General features: G+C 32.0%; 1 protein-coding gene and 2 long non-coding RNA genes across 3 annotated transcripts; 1 reads left to right on the top strand and 2 right to left on the bottom strand.

Annotated features, from left to right (window-relative positions):
• Positions 1-7,175: 7,175 nt before the first annotated feature.
• On the top strand, positions 7,176-8,996 carry LOC114747219 (uncharacterized). The gene is given in 2 exon segments (XM_028935511.1): positions 7,176-8,563; positions 8,566-8,996. Coding segments are annotated over 2 exon segments (1,290 nt in total). The 5' UTR covers positions 7,176-7,441; the 3' UTR covers positions 8,734-8,996.
• A 1,117-nt stretch (positions 8,997-10,113) lies between these two features.
• On the bottom strand, positions 10,114-11,544 carry LOC114747232 (uncharacterized). Its single transcript, XR_003740356.1, has 2 exons — positions 11,458-11,544; positions 10,114-10,630 (listed from the first exon to the last, which is right to left on the bottom strand). It is a non-coding gene; the product is annotated as an uncharacterized LOC114747232 (long non-coding RNA).
• A 449-nt stretch (positions 11,545-11,993) lies between these two features.
• On the bottom strand, positions 11,994-13,904 carry LOC114747231 (uncharacterized). The gene is made up of 2 exons (XR_003740355.1): positions 12,239-13,904; positions 11,994-12,137 (listed from the first exon to the last, which is right to left on the bottom strand). It is a non-coding gene; the product is annotated as an uncharacterized LOC114747231 (long non-coding RNA).
• Positions 13,905-15,893: the final 1,989 nt, after the last annotated feature.

Here is a 15,893-nt window from a genome sequence, read left to right as displayed (position 1 = left end):
GGGAAAAAAAAAAGACGCAATGTAATTGGGATTTGTATACCTCTAGCCTATGCACTTGAAGTGTAATGCTATTATTATGTAAATAGACATTTGTGCAATATAAAGAGAAATAAAGTCTTATGATGGATTAAATTACATGTCTTATCAATCTGGCAGTCTGGTAATAAATAAAGTTTTTTCATGTGCGTCTTTGACATATATAACTATAATGTATGACTCACTTTATAGTGAAATTATATGTGAATCCCAAAAGGATTCAAATCCTTTTATAAATTCAAACGATTCAATACATGAATAGATCTGGATTATAATGTATGAAAATCCTTGAAGGATTTAAATTTCTAGAAGCATACAATTATGTTCTTAGGAACATTATTCAATTAAATCTCTATATGAGGCATATGCGGTTAATATCGATTGAAGAAATGATGTAAACATATTTCAACTTGTCTATTGGTGAAAAGATTCAAAATGAGTTTGTTATCAGTATTATTCATGACGATAGCATCGAAACTCCTAATGAGTTTTCAAAAACTACAAATTAATTAAAGAAAAAGTTTGAAATGAAAGCTTCGAAAAAAATACATATGGATAAGTAACATTCATTATGTGGATAAGTAACATCTATTATGTGTTTTGGTAGTTACAAGAGCTTTAGATATGGATTAAAAATCAATTTAGACCTCCAAAAAGTAATGAATAAACATTTGGTCCAGAAGTACCATATCTTAGTATCACTGAAGCATTTATATATCTAGCCATACAAAACTTGATATATCATTTGCTGATTAGCATAATATAGTTCTTTGTCAACATGAAGATGTTGTAATGGAATTAAAAATATTCTTTGTTACTTTAAAGATACCGTGGAGGTAATATTATTTTATCTGAAGATACCCAAGACTAATTTTAATGGCTATATAAATAAAGTATTCTTATTTGATCATCATATCAAGAGATCATAATATGATCTATGTGTGGGTAAACCATAAAAGACTATTCGTCTCATGATTTTCAGCAGATCATGAAATTCATATTTGACGTTTTTATCTCATTACAATATTTAGAAGGGTTGTTCGTTATATTAGACGTTGTAGATGTCAACTGATGTTGCCAAAAGAGAGAGTTGATACACATTGTACTCTTTTTTTCTTGTCTATGGTTTTGTCCTACTGGGTTTTCCTAGTAAGATTTTTAATGAGGTAGCATTGCATAGTGTATCAATGAATGATGTACTCCTTCTCTTTTGCTTGGTTTTTGTCCCACAGGATTTTTTCTAGTTGAAATTTTTTAACGAGACACATTCATATATATTGGACATCCAAGAAGGAGTGTTATGAATATAATAATATTTTGTGGATGTCCATATATCTTCTATTATCTCCTATATCTCCTATAATCTTCAATATCTCCCATTATCTCTATATCCCACAATTATCTCATATTATTATATAATCTGTAGATTCTATCAAAGGTGTAAAGCTATACCTATAAATAGAGGCTATGTATAATGTATTGAGTACACTTGAATGGAATGAGAAATACACTCTCTTGTTGATCATCTCTTCCTCTGTATGATTCTTCTCTATATTTCTTATTTATTTATAACAGAATCAATATTTATTAAAATCTGACTCTATTTTTACCTTCATGGATACTATTTAGGTGAGATATTATTCTATTTGCATGAACAGGAACAAATTAAGTACTATTTCTGTTCCGTAATATAGAAGCCAGTTAACTAATTTGAGTAGATTTAGAAAATTAGTTATCTTGTTTATAATAAATATATGTTGTTTTTTCTAAAATATCATTGCTAAACAAGTATATTGGCTAAAACTATCATTATTACAAAGACTACCTTAAAAAATGGATAAATATCATAGAAAAGGTAGATTGGGGTCTTATAGTGGAACTAAAATAAAAGTCAAATAAACTCTTATATTAAGAACCAGAAGTAGTATATTTACCCCCATAATTTTTTGCCTGAATGTATTATCCCAATATATGTGATATAGATAAATTTGAAATCCTTAAATGAGTATTTAATAAATGAGGTTCATGAATGGAGGTTATGTACAAAGTACTACCTCTAGTCCTAATTATAATACATACCACGATTCTAATTATAAGATCTCATTTTTAGTCTATAAATGAAGTCTTATAATTAGGATCGAAGGTAGTATTTGATATCTCTAAATGAATGATGAATGAGTATTTAATAGATGAGGTTCATGAATGGAGGTTCTCTACAAAGTACTACTTCTAGTCTTAATTATAAGACTCATCCCGATTCTAATTATAAGATTTCATTTATAATCTATAATTGAAGTTTTATAATTAGGATCGGAATTAATGTTTGATATCTCTAAATGAATGATAAATACTATCCCTCTTATTCTTATATGCCAAGACAAGAGTCTCCCTCAATCAATATTACTCATTCTTCAAAGATCCTTTTTCTATCAAAATTGGATTAATCCTTTTTGGGAATTTGGATTCTAGAATCTGGATCCTTCTATTAGTTTTTCTTAATTTATTTTTAAATAAAGTATTGATGCAAAATTAAAAGAAAAAAGAATAGTTCTTTAACAAAGTTTCATACAAACTTTTAAAATATAACAACTATAGTTATTGCACTCTCCCGTCTGATTTACAGGAGGTGCATATGCTTGGATGTATAATTTTAATCATCCAAATTTAAATGAAGGTCTTATATTCAAATGTATATCTCTCTCTCATGTATGCTTGCACCCCATTCCTCACACACATTTTTAATTCTATCTTACATATATAACTATAACATTTCTATCTCATACACACCCCACTCATTCTATCTCGTCCTTTTCTCTCACTCACTACATTATCTCTCTCTAACTCTCCCCCTAACACAATAATATATAGAAAAAAAAACTTTTAGTTATTTAGAGTTAATTATATCAATAAAAACAATTATGATATAAATATGATAACCTTTAATAAAAATAATAAAAGAAATTTGAAAAACGCTTTCAGCGGTGACTAAAATGTCGACGCCGAAACATACTTTCAGTGGCGACACAACAAGTCACCACAGAAAGTCCTACATTCGGCGGTGACAATAAAAGTCGCCGCTGAAAGTATTTCAACGATGACTTTTATTGTTGCTGCTAAAAGTCGTCGCTAAAAGTGATTTTTTTTTATAGTGATATTCATAGCCTTGAACATGAATCTTCTGCAGAGAAATGGAAGGCCAACAGCCCCATACGTATTGAACCCACACAGAAGCAAATAAGAAACGTAAATACCTACCTTCACTGCCTCCCAAAAAAGTAAATGCCAAACAGCAAAACATGAATTCTGACCCCTAAACTTCCGGAAAATTTTTTGACAAAAACAAAGACTAAAATTGTTGCTCCATCTGAAATTTGAGTTAAATAAATATTCATTTAGTTAAATTAATAAGACATTTCTAACATGTTTCATGTAGACAAAAAAATTTTAAACTGCAATAACTCTCCATTAAAATATAATAACTTGTCAACTTTATTCTTATTTAATATATACACTTTTAAAAAAAATAACTATCTATACTATAATAAATAAAAATAAAATAGTACATCCATACTAAAAATTTAATGAAGTGATTTATAAATAGGACCAAGAAAAATTATTTCTCTTTGCTTTATAAATAGGACCTGAGAAATAAGTAGTTATATTCTTAAAATATTAATAATGGTTGAAAGCTAATAAAAGAATTAAAAAAAAAAAAAGAAGTAAACAAATATAGTTTGTTAAATTGCAATTAAGATACACCCGGCTGTGTGTTTAATCTCGACATGCGTATAGGGGCATATCAGTAATTTTTATTATCTCTGTATGTAGCTTTTAATTTTGAAGTAAGGAAGCAAACAAAAGGCTTAATTAAGTGCTAATAACATTTCTGACTAATAAAGTTTATTAAAAACTTCTATTACAATTTTCACAGCAAGAAGTTTACGAGATGTGGCATCTTGATATATATATTCTTCAGATATTTCTTAAAATATTATTCAAATTTCAAGCACACCTAATAATAATTTATATAATTCAAAAATGAGACTCTAAACTATTTGATTAATTCCTCATATTAACATGTAAAATATGTAATACACTATAAAGTTATGATATTCAGTACGCTTGGTTCGCCAACGATACCTCAGTTATTACTTAAAATAATTTTTCTCCACCAAGCATTTATTATTTCTTTCCACTTATTATTAAGAAATCAGTTATAAAACATTTTTCATTATTTACTGTACACTCAATAAAAAAAATTTAAAAAAATAAAATAGATACTCCCTCCGTTCCTTATTATAAGAGACACTTGATGCTTATGCCATGTTCCTATATATAAGAGACACTTACAAGTTGTCTCTACTTTTTTGTGTTGATTTACTATTTTACCCATATTTATTATCTCCGACTCACACTCTCTCTCCCTCCCACTTCTTTTTTTTTAATAATTAATGTTCTCTCTCATACTCTCTCTCCTTATTAATGAGGGCATTTTTGGAAGAAAATTATACTTTTATACATTAATTGTTCTTAACTAACTTTAACTGTTTTTTGATCAACGTACTTCGGTTATTTGTCTCTTATAATAAGGAACGGAGGGAGTATTATATGATTTTACTGTACATTAATTCAAACAACAAATTAAAGGAATTGACTGTCTGTTAGAAATTATCAATTTGGGGGGACTATGAAAAGTCAAAAACTCATTAATCATTTAACATTCACATCTTCCAAAATGCCACTTGAATGCTTTGAAAATTCCAAGAGAAGGATATTATCTGTAGATTAAACTAAAAAGTCATTCCAACCAAGAAAAGAATTCATCTAGTTAGACTTCATCTAAACAGTATTTAATATTTTACTAGGAATATCTTATTTAATATATTTTGTTATAAATTACTACCTCCGGTCCTAATTATAAGAATCAGTTGACTAATTTGAGGAGATTAAGGAAGTAAGTTGAGTTAGTTATTTGTCTTAAATAAGTGTTTTCTTTCTTAAAATATCATTGCTAATCAAGTATATTGACTACAATTATCATTGTTAGAAGGGCTACTTTAGAAAAAAAATGTATAAATATGAGAGACAAAGTGGATTGGGGTCTTATATTTAAAATCAAAATAAAAGTTAAACAGGGTTTTATATTAAGGACCGGAGGTAATAGTTTGGAGTGAAATCTATGACCCAAAAAAAAAGAAGTGTGAAGTCAAAATGGTTGTTCCGATATGTTTGCCTCTCACGCGGATGGTTTGTTAAGAAGTATTTTGTGGTTTCATTTATTTATTCTTATCTTTGCTTGATTATTTCTTTATGTTATGTTTTCTTTTAAAAATCTCAAGAAGGTTTTACTTCAATCCTTTTTTTTAAAATTTTGCGTCCACCTATCTAATAGATAATCTTTAGAAATAAAAAGATGGACTTCTTTGAATTCTATGCAATAAAATTAGACAATATCTATTTTGATTTATTTTTTTAAAAAAAAAAAGTTTCCCCGAATTACATGATTATAAGACACATTAAAATGGAGTATAAGCCCCAAAAATTCGAATAAAGAAAACAGAAAAAATTATAATTATAGGGGGCTCAAACATCTGAAAACATCTTATATCTTACATTGTAAAACTGAAAAAAATATTAAGTATCCCAATGTGCACCATTCCCCGTTTCTCGCTTTCAAAGCGATGATAACAACGCCGCCTCACTGATACGATCTAAAACTACTAGGCTCCCCCAGCTCGGATTAGAAGCTTCAGCCATTCGAACACTAGAAAATGTGAAATTATGTTGCCAATTCGCTCTATCATGAAACTCCACAGTGCGGTAGTACTAGCCTGACTGCACAGATTCCACGACTTCAACAGCAATGGCATCGATGCCAAGAACATTACCAACATCTTGCTGGTTCCAAACCTAGCACAAGAAAATTAATCAATCTTAAAAACAAAAACTATTTAACATGTTTTCGGAAGAACACAAACAAACATATGAAAGTGAAAGAACTCATTACCTACCTACCACCATGATGATGAAACTCAAAGACCTCAACCACGTTCCACAAAGCCAAATAGTGTCATCACACACATGCACAAGAAATACAGGCACAAAGATATGTGTCATGATATCCTGACCTCATGGACGCTAAAGAAATCTCCATAGAGTGATCCATTCTTGTGGTCAGCCCTCTGCAGTAAAGAAAAAAGATAACAACCAACACCAAACAACCAAAACATAAAAAGAAAAACAAAAACAACAGCACAAAAGCCCCACAACAACTCTATATTTATAAGATCACCAATCCAAGAAAGACCCCACTTTCCCAAAAGATAGGGAACGAAAAGACGGACAATAAATGAAGATAAAACTATCAATACAAATACATGTACCTAGACTGAAAAAAGAGACTTATATCAACAACCAACAGCCACTATGATGCAAAAGAAAACAGTCTAAGACCACCATGTAGACCAATCACAAAACTGCTATAAAGTTTATAGGATATATAGATATATTTCCGGGTCATTCTTAAACTTCCTGATTGGGATTTTCTTTTTCCTTTCTTGATGGCGGGATTGAGAATTTGAGATGGAGTATCCAATGCATGGGTCATCATTGGAGGAATTTTCCTAGGAGGCTAGTTAGAGATAGCCTTAGTCAGATATCTACTTGTGTTGTTACGGGGCTTTACCACGTAGAGTTATGCAAGACAGGGCATCACCTACTGATATCTGACATCGATTAAAGTATAAATTTGTCTTAAAAATTTTTATTTAAAAATATTGAATATCCAAAATTTTTTACATGCAACTTTGTCCAAAAAATTTAAAATTGTAATAATTTTATTTCTTATTATTAAAAGTAAGAGCAAAATTACTATATTTTAAATTTTTGAGATAAATTTGCACTAAAAAAACATTTTTAGATATTCAACGTTTTTAAAGAAAAACTTTCAAAACAAATTTATATATTATCCCATTTAAATTAAAACAGAGGAAGGAAGAGATGGCCTTGTCATTCCTAGCAATATGGTTAGCAGTATAATCCATTTTCTATCGTTTCCATTTACTATATAAAAAAATATAAATGCCTTCCATAAGAAAAGGTAAATAGAATTAATTAATTATGAATTAAAACTCAGCTAATCAGGATCGCGATCGCAACAGAAAGATTCCACCGGTGGTTATGTTTGGCACAAAAATTTAGGGCCTCGAAACTTATCCGCTCACTGGACTCGGTATTAACCACACAAGAAACTGACTATATTACGTCTCTTTTCGGGGTTCACCGTTTCTGATTCTTCGTTCCTTCGATCTTACTGGAAATTAGAGAGAAAGAGAAAGCATAGCTCTGAACAAACAAGCTTGCTCGTACTCGTCGATCACCTTTTTCTGGTTCTCTGCGTCTCACCATGGTATCATCTTCTCTATCCGTTTCGCCGCCGCCTCAAACCGATTACCTCCAAAACCTGTTAGACTCAGCTCGTCCTTTCCTCCGCGATGAGTTCCACAAAATTGATCCCAACTTACCATCGCTTATCGCCGTCCTTCGCTCGGTCGGCGCCGGCGAGTGCTGGCACAAGCACGGCACCTTCCTCCAACACCTCATTGACATCTTCCGCATCCTCCATCTCTGGAAAGCCCCATATTCGGTCTGCCTGTGTGGCCTCTTCCACTCTGCGTACTCCAATTCCTACGTCAACCTCGCCATCTTTGATCCTTCCACCGGCCGTGACACCGTTCGCTCTCACGTCGGAGATGAGGCCGAGCGTTTGATTCACTTGTTTTGCGTGGTCCCAAGGCAGCCACTTATCCACGAAGATCTGTTGTTCCGCTACTCCGATTCTGAACTCGTCGAACACCTGCAGTTCTCCGAATTATCGATCCGGAGTGCAAAGGAGAAAGGGCTTTTCAACGGCGAAGAAGTCTGGAGAAAGAAACTGCAGAGTCTGCTTCCTGCTGATGGCATAAAAGTGAAGCACATTCGCACTGGACAAGATGTCCATGTTTCTAGAAGGATCGTTGCAATCTTCCTGTTGATGACCATCGCCGATTTCAGCGATCAACTGTTCGGTTTTCAGGACACGTTGTTCGACAACTCCGACGGCCGCCTCGAGTTCTCCGGCAACAACTTCCAGACTCTTTGGCCGGGGGATGGGAAGCCAGGACTATGGTTGAATTCAATCTCGAGGATGGCAGCTTTGTACAGTTTGATAGCGAGAGAGGAGGAGATCTTCCTAGAAGAGAAGAAAAGAAAGAATGGTAATACCAATATTGACCGGGGTAGAGATGAACATATCGAGTTGGTGGTTCCGCCTGTGTTTGAAAATTGCACAAGAGTTTTAGATGCGAAAGACCAAATAGATGCAAGGGATTTGTATTGTGAAGCTGTGTGTGGTAATAAAGTGGCTAGTCACAAAACTGAGGAGCTTTTGAAAGGATGTATTGAGAAGAATCCGTATGCGGGAGAGCCATATGTATTGTTGGGTCAAGTTTATTTGAGCAAAGGGAGATTTGAGGAGGCAGAGAGAAGAAAGAAGCAGAGAGAGGATTGACTCTGTTGCTGGAATGGGGAAGTCCATGGGACAAGAGGAATTCCTGGGAAGGATGGATTGCTTGGGCTAGAGTTTTGTTGATGAAAGCCAAGGAAAAGTCTTGGCCTAATACTTCTTGGGGCATCCTCAATTTGGGTCTTGTGAAGTAATATCCATCAAGCTCAATCTGCCAGCTCTCCATAGCTGAGCAGCTTTGTTGGGTTCTGTTATTATGTGTTTAATTTATAAATATGCCTGTGATTTTTATTTTGTATGTCCCTCAATCAGACCCTTATTTATTGAGAATTTTCTTTGAGTAGTGATATATGTGAGTGTGTTTGGTTTACCTTGCGTATCAAAAGAGTGGGCTTGTACTAAAAAGGTGTTTGAAACTTTCATATAAGTTGGGATAAAACTTTTCTCATATATTTAATTTGAACACCATAAAATTATTTATGAAATACTTATCCAAACAAGTGACTATTTTGGTTAGGCGTGGTTTATGAATACAGGTCTGGATATATTGTATTGAGTATTATGTTTGGTTTACATCTGAAGAAAACGTTAAAACGATATAACTGTGATATTGATGGGTTATAGTTTTTAAGTGATATATGGGAACTTTGTCCCCACAAGTAACAATATATTGTATTGAGTATTATGTTTGGTTTACATCTGAAGAAAACGTTAAAACGATATAACTGTGATATTGATGGGTTATAGTTTTTAAGTGATATATGGGAACTTTGTCCCCACAAGTAACAAAAATTAAGTAGTTTTGCATATGTTGCGGAATCTTTTCTTTCCTTGATGAGTCTCCCTATCTTTATCATGTTGTGTAAGGGTCACACATCCGGAAGTTGTAATAATTTGAAACTGAAGATAATGGCCAAAATGCTATAGCTATTAATTCTCCTTTAGGTTCGATCACGTCAGGCCTTTCAGTAAATAGTAAAACATATTCCTCTGGTACAAAACATAAGGCTTATATGTTAGTTAAATTATTTAATATAATGTTTTTCCCCCCTAAAACAATCTAAGTATCGTTCTTAGTTTCTTCTTTCCCTTTCGTACTTGATTATTGCTAATGAAATATCACACTACAAAAAAGCACCCAATTACTGACAGAATTACTAACGGAATTACCTACGAAATACAAAATTATTGACGAAATTTGCGATGGATTTGCAACGGAATGAGATTACCGATAGAATTTCTGACAGAAATCATTCTGTCGGAAATTCTTTCGTCACTAATTTCATTTGCGATGGAATCCGAAATTCTGTTGGTAATTTCTGATGGAAATTCTATCAGAAATTACCAACGAATTTGCGACGGATAGTTTCGATCAGTAGTTTTGTGACGGAATATTCCATGGCAGATTACCTGTGGAATCAGCCACAGAATTTGCCACGAAATTTCCTTGAGTAACTCCGTGGCTAATTCCCATATTGCACCAGTAATTCCCTTTTTTATTAGTTTTCTTATATTATACTATGTTATTTTGATTAATTGTTTAGTTTGTCAAGAGGAAGTAAAAAGCAATTGAATTTGTTGAAAATCAAAAGTATTGTAATTAAAAAATATATAGTCTTTCATAGATCCTGGATACATAAAATGTCAAATGTCAACTAAAAAACATACATAATAACCCAAACTGTCTAATAATAATGACCCTTAACTGTCATTTTCTAACTTTATATTGCTGCTAGATGGCTCAAATAATCTAATTCCCATTTCCTCCAATGCAGACATGATTTTGCTGTAATTTTGTTTCATCTCTTCATGCTCTTGTTTAACTTGTTAATTCTCCTGTGTAAGCTCTGTTATCCTCGTGCGCAATTCAGTTTCAACATTAGGATTTATGCCGGTGCTATTAATGGAAGGAGAAGATCCTTGAGGAGCACAAATATCATCATCTGCCTAAGATCCAAATCCATAGATGCAGCTCTTCTTGCTCTTACCACCTATAACCTCTAACTATATATTAAATTTTTCCTGATTAGATTGCACACTTAGAGAGCCTCTCTCAAAACTTAATTCTGCCTTTCTCTTTATGAACTCATCCTATAAAACAAAAGATAATAGGAGCATATGAGATAAGTGTATGTTTTATTTAAATAAGAATTCACAATCATGCATCACTAAAAAATAAATAATTCATCATGACATAATAAAAATTTAGTAGTTATGTTAAGCAAAACCATAATTAATAACAAAGAAATAAAAATATCCCATTTTTGTATGATGGAATGGGGAAAAAAAAATGAATATGATGCCATGACACATGTTGAAGGTTATCCCAGAACACATTGATTTAGTAACAAATTTCAAGACATGTTCAATTTAAAACTATAAATTTTTCTTCTAGCAAATTGGTGCAGCAAAATATGAATGCCTCATGTGTTTATATATATATATATATATATATATATATTTAAGGCAAGATCCTTTTCAACTTAATCCCAATTTTAAAAAAAATAAATCCAGAACAAGTTAAATCTAAAAGAATAAGAGTGATATTTAAAAAAACTAATTTTCAAAAATAAAATCACACCAAGAATAAGAAAGGATACCATAATTCACTAATTTCTATAGCAGATGATGACATTTACCAATTCTATTAAATTGAACAGTATGCAAATGTAACCCAAATTCAGTAACAAAGCAAAGTAGATTGGAGAATAGAATAGCATGTGTATAAGTTCTATAACTTCTAACAAGTCAGAAACAATAGATTTGAAGCCTAACACTAGTTAGCTTTAGACAGTTAGCACAATCCAAATGATTTAATATGACTAACATTCAATAAGACACATACTACAACTAGTCAGGCCTCTGGCCGTCAGCACTAGTTTAGATCCAATATGACAAACATTAGAACATATACTCACATAAGCTAATTCGCTCGCTGAATCTGCAAATTTTCCGGTTTTACCATTTAAATGGTCTCTTGAATAGTTCAAACACGATAGGATCTCTTCCTAACTCCAGCCTGAAATTATTTACAAGTATGTATTAGACATGCATTAAACAATAATGATTTAATTTGAAGATAATTCTTACTAGCCTCCTCTTATGCTCAGTATTAGGAATACTCCTACTTTTGTGTTGAGTGCCTCCTATGGTTGAGGCTCGATTGGTTTTAGTAATCTCACATTTGACCTTATAATCTTTTGATGCCCATATTCTTTCTAACTCATCCATCACTTGACGTGGAATCCATTTAGCCCTAACTTGTTTTTGATACAAGTCTTGCCTGACAGTATGCATTGTATTTCTTAAAATTTCTGCGCACTTTGTATTTCTAATTTTCTTAATGGCATCATCATACTGTAGCAACCATTTATATTTTCACTGCATAAATGAGTAACAAAAAAAAATTATTAAGTAAACATAATGAGAGGAAAAAAATTGAAAACATAAATAATTAGATATAAAATTTACCGCCCATTCATCAAACCACATTTTCTTGTACTCAAAAGGTGTTGCTTTCTAGCTAGAACATGGATGATCAAATTTTTCTTGAATAACAGGAAGAATATTTCGTACAGTAACAACAGCAACATTAAACCTAATTACAATTTTGTAAAAAAAGTCATTATAAATGTTGTTAGAATGGCTTTAATAAACTAAATGAAGATGTGAAATAATATAACCTTGATAACGACTTACGTTTTCTTTTCAGATATATCCATGTTTGACCATCTGAGAAATCATAACCCGATGGTGAAAAACTAGTAGGAGGGGCCTGTGGAGTAGGGGGATGCGAGTTTTCAATTTCAGGAGATGGGATCTGAGGAGGTGATGCACCATGTGATAATGAGGGTCTACTATCAGATTGAGTCATCATTGGAGATAATGAAGGTTACAATGAAGGTCTGCTACATTCTTCTTCATTTATAATTGGAGGTGAAGTGATCAAGTTTGCTCTATCACGCTTTAAACCACGACCTGGCATCTACATATTGAAGAACCTTGGGTTAGTAATAATAAATAATCATCACAAAATAAATCTCAAGTACAATAGTATCCCCCGGGCCCTAATTGAGTCAACGGCATTCCACTTGAACATTTGAAATAGGCCCTGTTTGACTTGGATTTTAGATCCCTTTTCTGTGATTTTGCTTACCCCTGCTTCACAAGTACAATAGTATCCCCTGGGGATAACGTGTGTGTGAGAGAGAGAAAGTACAAACTAGTTGATATATCTACCAAAAAAAACAAGAGGACGCATGGTAGCTTGAGAACTAACGGCAACAACCAACCAAAAGAGCGAGAGAATAAGAAAAAGTAGAGAAGCAGAGATGAAAGGCCCACCCCCACCGCCTGCCACAGAAAACTTTCTCCGTTCATGCTAGCTTTTGAATTAATCGCCTGTCTTTTAAGTTTGATATCACTGACTAAAAAGAGAATACTCTTATTTATTATTTAATATATAATAAATCCTATAATTATCCAATGTGATGACAACATACGGAACAGTATGGTACATATTCTATGCATTTATTATAAGTAATCTTGATCATAAAAAAAAAATGACTTAACCATCATACTTGTGGTGATTTTGTTTTTCCTGCAAAATATACTGTTAAAATAAAAAAGAAGTTGAAAATAAAACCAGATTAACAAGCTCCAAGTCTCTCTTTAGTTGAGAAGGCAGGTAAACAGTACACATACCCACACTCCGTGTAATATTGCAACCATTGAATTCTGGATATAGACAAGCATACATAGGGGAGCCTCTTTCTTCCAATAAATTAATACTTATAAGAAGACTAACCATGCAAGACAACATATTGGCCTCTTTAGTGAGAAGAGCCAAAGGTCAAATACTGGATATGTCAGGGATATCTGCCAGAGGACAAGTTATTAAAATGCCGAAAACAGAATTGTGCAAATAGCTAAATATAGTTTCTTATTTGAAATCTAGCTGGCTTTTTAATATACAAGTCAAACACTTACGGTTAAAACTATCAGATGTTACACAACACGTCAAAGCTATAAATTATAATAAGAAAGCTTCCCCCCGTCGAATAACCTCAATTATAAACAGTGCATTCATAATAAAATGTTCAAGGAACCAGTTAAATGAAGCAGTTATCTCACCTAAATCAACAGCAGATTATGAAGCAAAAGATCGCTGCATATACGAAAAGCCAAGCCCGGATTCTTATACTATTTTGAACAAGATGGGTCTGTTTCTTATACCATTTTCTTAGTGGTTAGCACGCTATTGTAGTCCAATGAAAGGTGCAAGAAATTAAACATTTAGTTTTAACATTATTGTTCTTATTAGAATTATTATAAAGTATCAGCTTTGATTCCTAAAAGCAGGAAAATAAAACCTTACTTGAAGGCAAAACCACGAAGCAGAGACAAGTCACAGTAACCAAAAATGGCTCGGGAAGAAGCTCAAACCATCAGGACGCACAATTGACCCATGCATGAACACAAGGCCGTGAAGCATAGTGGAGATGACTATGGTAGAGCGAAGACAAAGAGGAGATGCGGTGGCTGTGTGTGAAGCTGGAGAAGAAAGCTCTGACTGACTAATGATGGAGAGACAGTGCTAGATGAAAGCAACAGAGGTAGACGAAGGATGGAGAGACGATGATTTAAAGATGAAGTGAGAGACAAGATCGCCGGGCAAAGGAGGAGTGATGCGAGGCCACTGGTGGCTAGAAGAAGAGAAAGATTTCTTGCGACATATGAGAAGGCAGAACTGGGGGCGGCAACTTGCGTAGGAGAGGGCAGAGAGGAGAGGGATTAAGGCTCAATGGAGGGAAGGTCAAAATTTTTGGAGGGAAATGATTTTTCACGAAAAAAAAAGAAAAAGAAAATCCAAGTCATACTATTTAAGTCTTGCGTGTGTCAATTACATCCAGCTTGCGTATGTCAAAATTTGCTTTTATAAATGATAGGCTGAAATTTAAGTCTTAGTATTTTTCACACACAAGAATAACTATATTATAGAATAATATTATAGTGTTTGGCAACTTTTTTTTAATCAATATCTAGAAAACTTGATATTAATGCTGATATATTTTGTTGATATAATTTGATTTATATTAATTTGTATTTAACTTAAAAAAAACAAGAAGAATCAGCTTTTCAAATTAATATATTATTATATGATTTATTAAATATCAGTTTAATTTTTCCAGTCTAATTTTAAATAATTTGATCTTTTTCAGTTTAAAATATCCATATCTATTTAAAAAAGGATAAGATATGTATACATAATATAACATTGACAAGATCAAATTACTTGAAGATATAGACTAAAAAAGGAGAATAATGTTGTTATGAATATACAAGAGATGATACTTAAGATTTATAAATCTCTCACATTATAATGATTATTGCTGTAAATTACTGTAATGTACAATCAAATCATTAAGCAGTTTGTTTAATTAATAGGAGTTGTAATTTTTTAATCAAGGGAGAATTAGAAAGAAGGACCAATAAGCAGTAATATTTATGAGAGAAGATCATAAAATTATCTAAAAGGAGCAAATATTCAAATATAAATTTAAAAATACCACATTGCCCCTATCCCCAAAGCTCCTATATTTTTTTTATAAACAATTTAAAATTTTCTTCTTAAAACCATCATAGATTTTAATTGAAAATAAAAGTTATATACTTTTATCAAAATTTATATTATTATTTAATTTATTATGCGGATGATTTTAAAAAATTCAAAAAAGCTTGTATAATTTATTTTCTTTATTTAATAAGAAATTTATATCAGATTTTCAATAAAAATATCATGTAATGTTAATAAATTTAAAAAGGGAAAAATTGGGGATAAGCCCCCCATTGAAAATTTAATTAGCAAATAGGACCTAAAGATTTTGTGTAACTTAACTTCTTTTGTGTGTAATTTATCTTCCTTTGTGTGCAATGTATCTTCTTTTTTGTGTAATAATCTTTTTTTATGTGATGTGCAACTCAATTTCTCTTTGTGCAAATGAAATTCTCTTATGTGCAACTAATTTCTCACATCTAAATAATGTTTTGTGCAAACCATCTTCCCTTTATGCAACTTATCTTCCTTTGTGTACAACTAATCTTTTCTTGTGCAATCAATCATTTTAGGTCCCATTTGCCAATTAAATTTTTAATGAGGGATTTATCTCTAATTTTTCCTTTAATGAATTCAGTTAATTTATTATAATGTTATAAGACCCCTCCTCAAAATCATTTAAAAAAAGCCACCTAATTATGTAATAACAAAATTCATGTTACGTTAAGAAATTTGAAGAAATCATTTTCTTTGCATTTTTAAATATTTCTTATATAATGAATTAATAATAATCATGAA

Source organism: Neltuma alba, unplaced genomic scaffold (genome assembly GCF_004799145.2).
Source record: "Neltuma alba isolate B1F8T4 unplaced genomic scaffold, ASM479914v2 tig00005267_pilon, whole genome shotgun sequence".
NCBI classification, from domain to species: domain Eukaryota; kingdom Viridiplantae; phylum Streptophyta; class Magnoliopsida; order Fabales; family Fabaceae; genus Neltuma; species Neltuma alba.
Note: the sequence above shows the minus strand (reverse complement) of the source record. Positions and strands in the feature narration are given on the sequence as shown.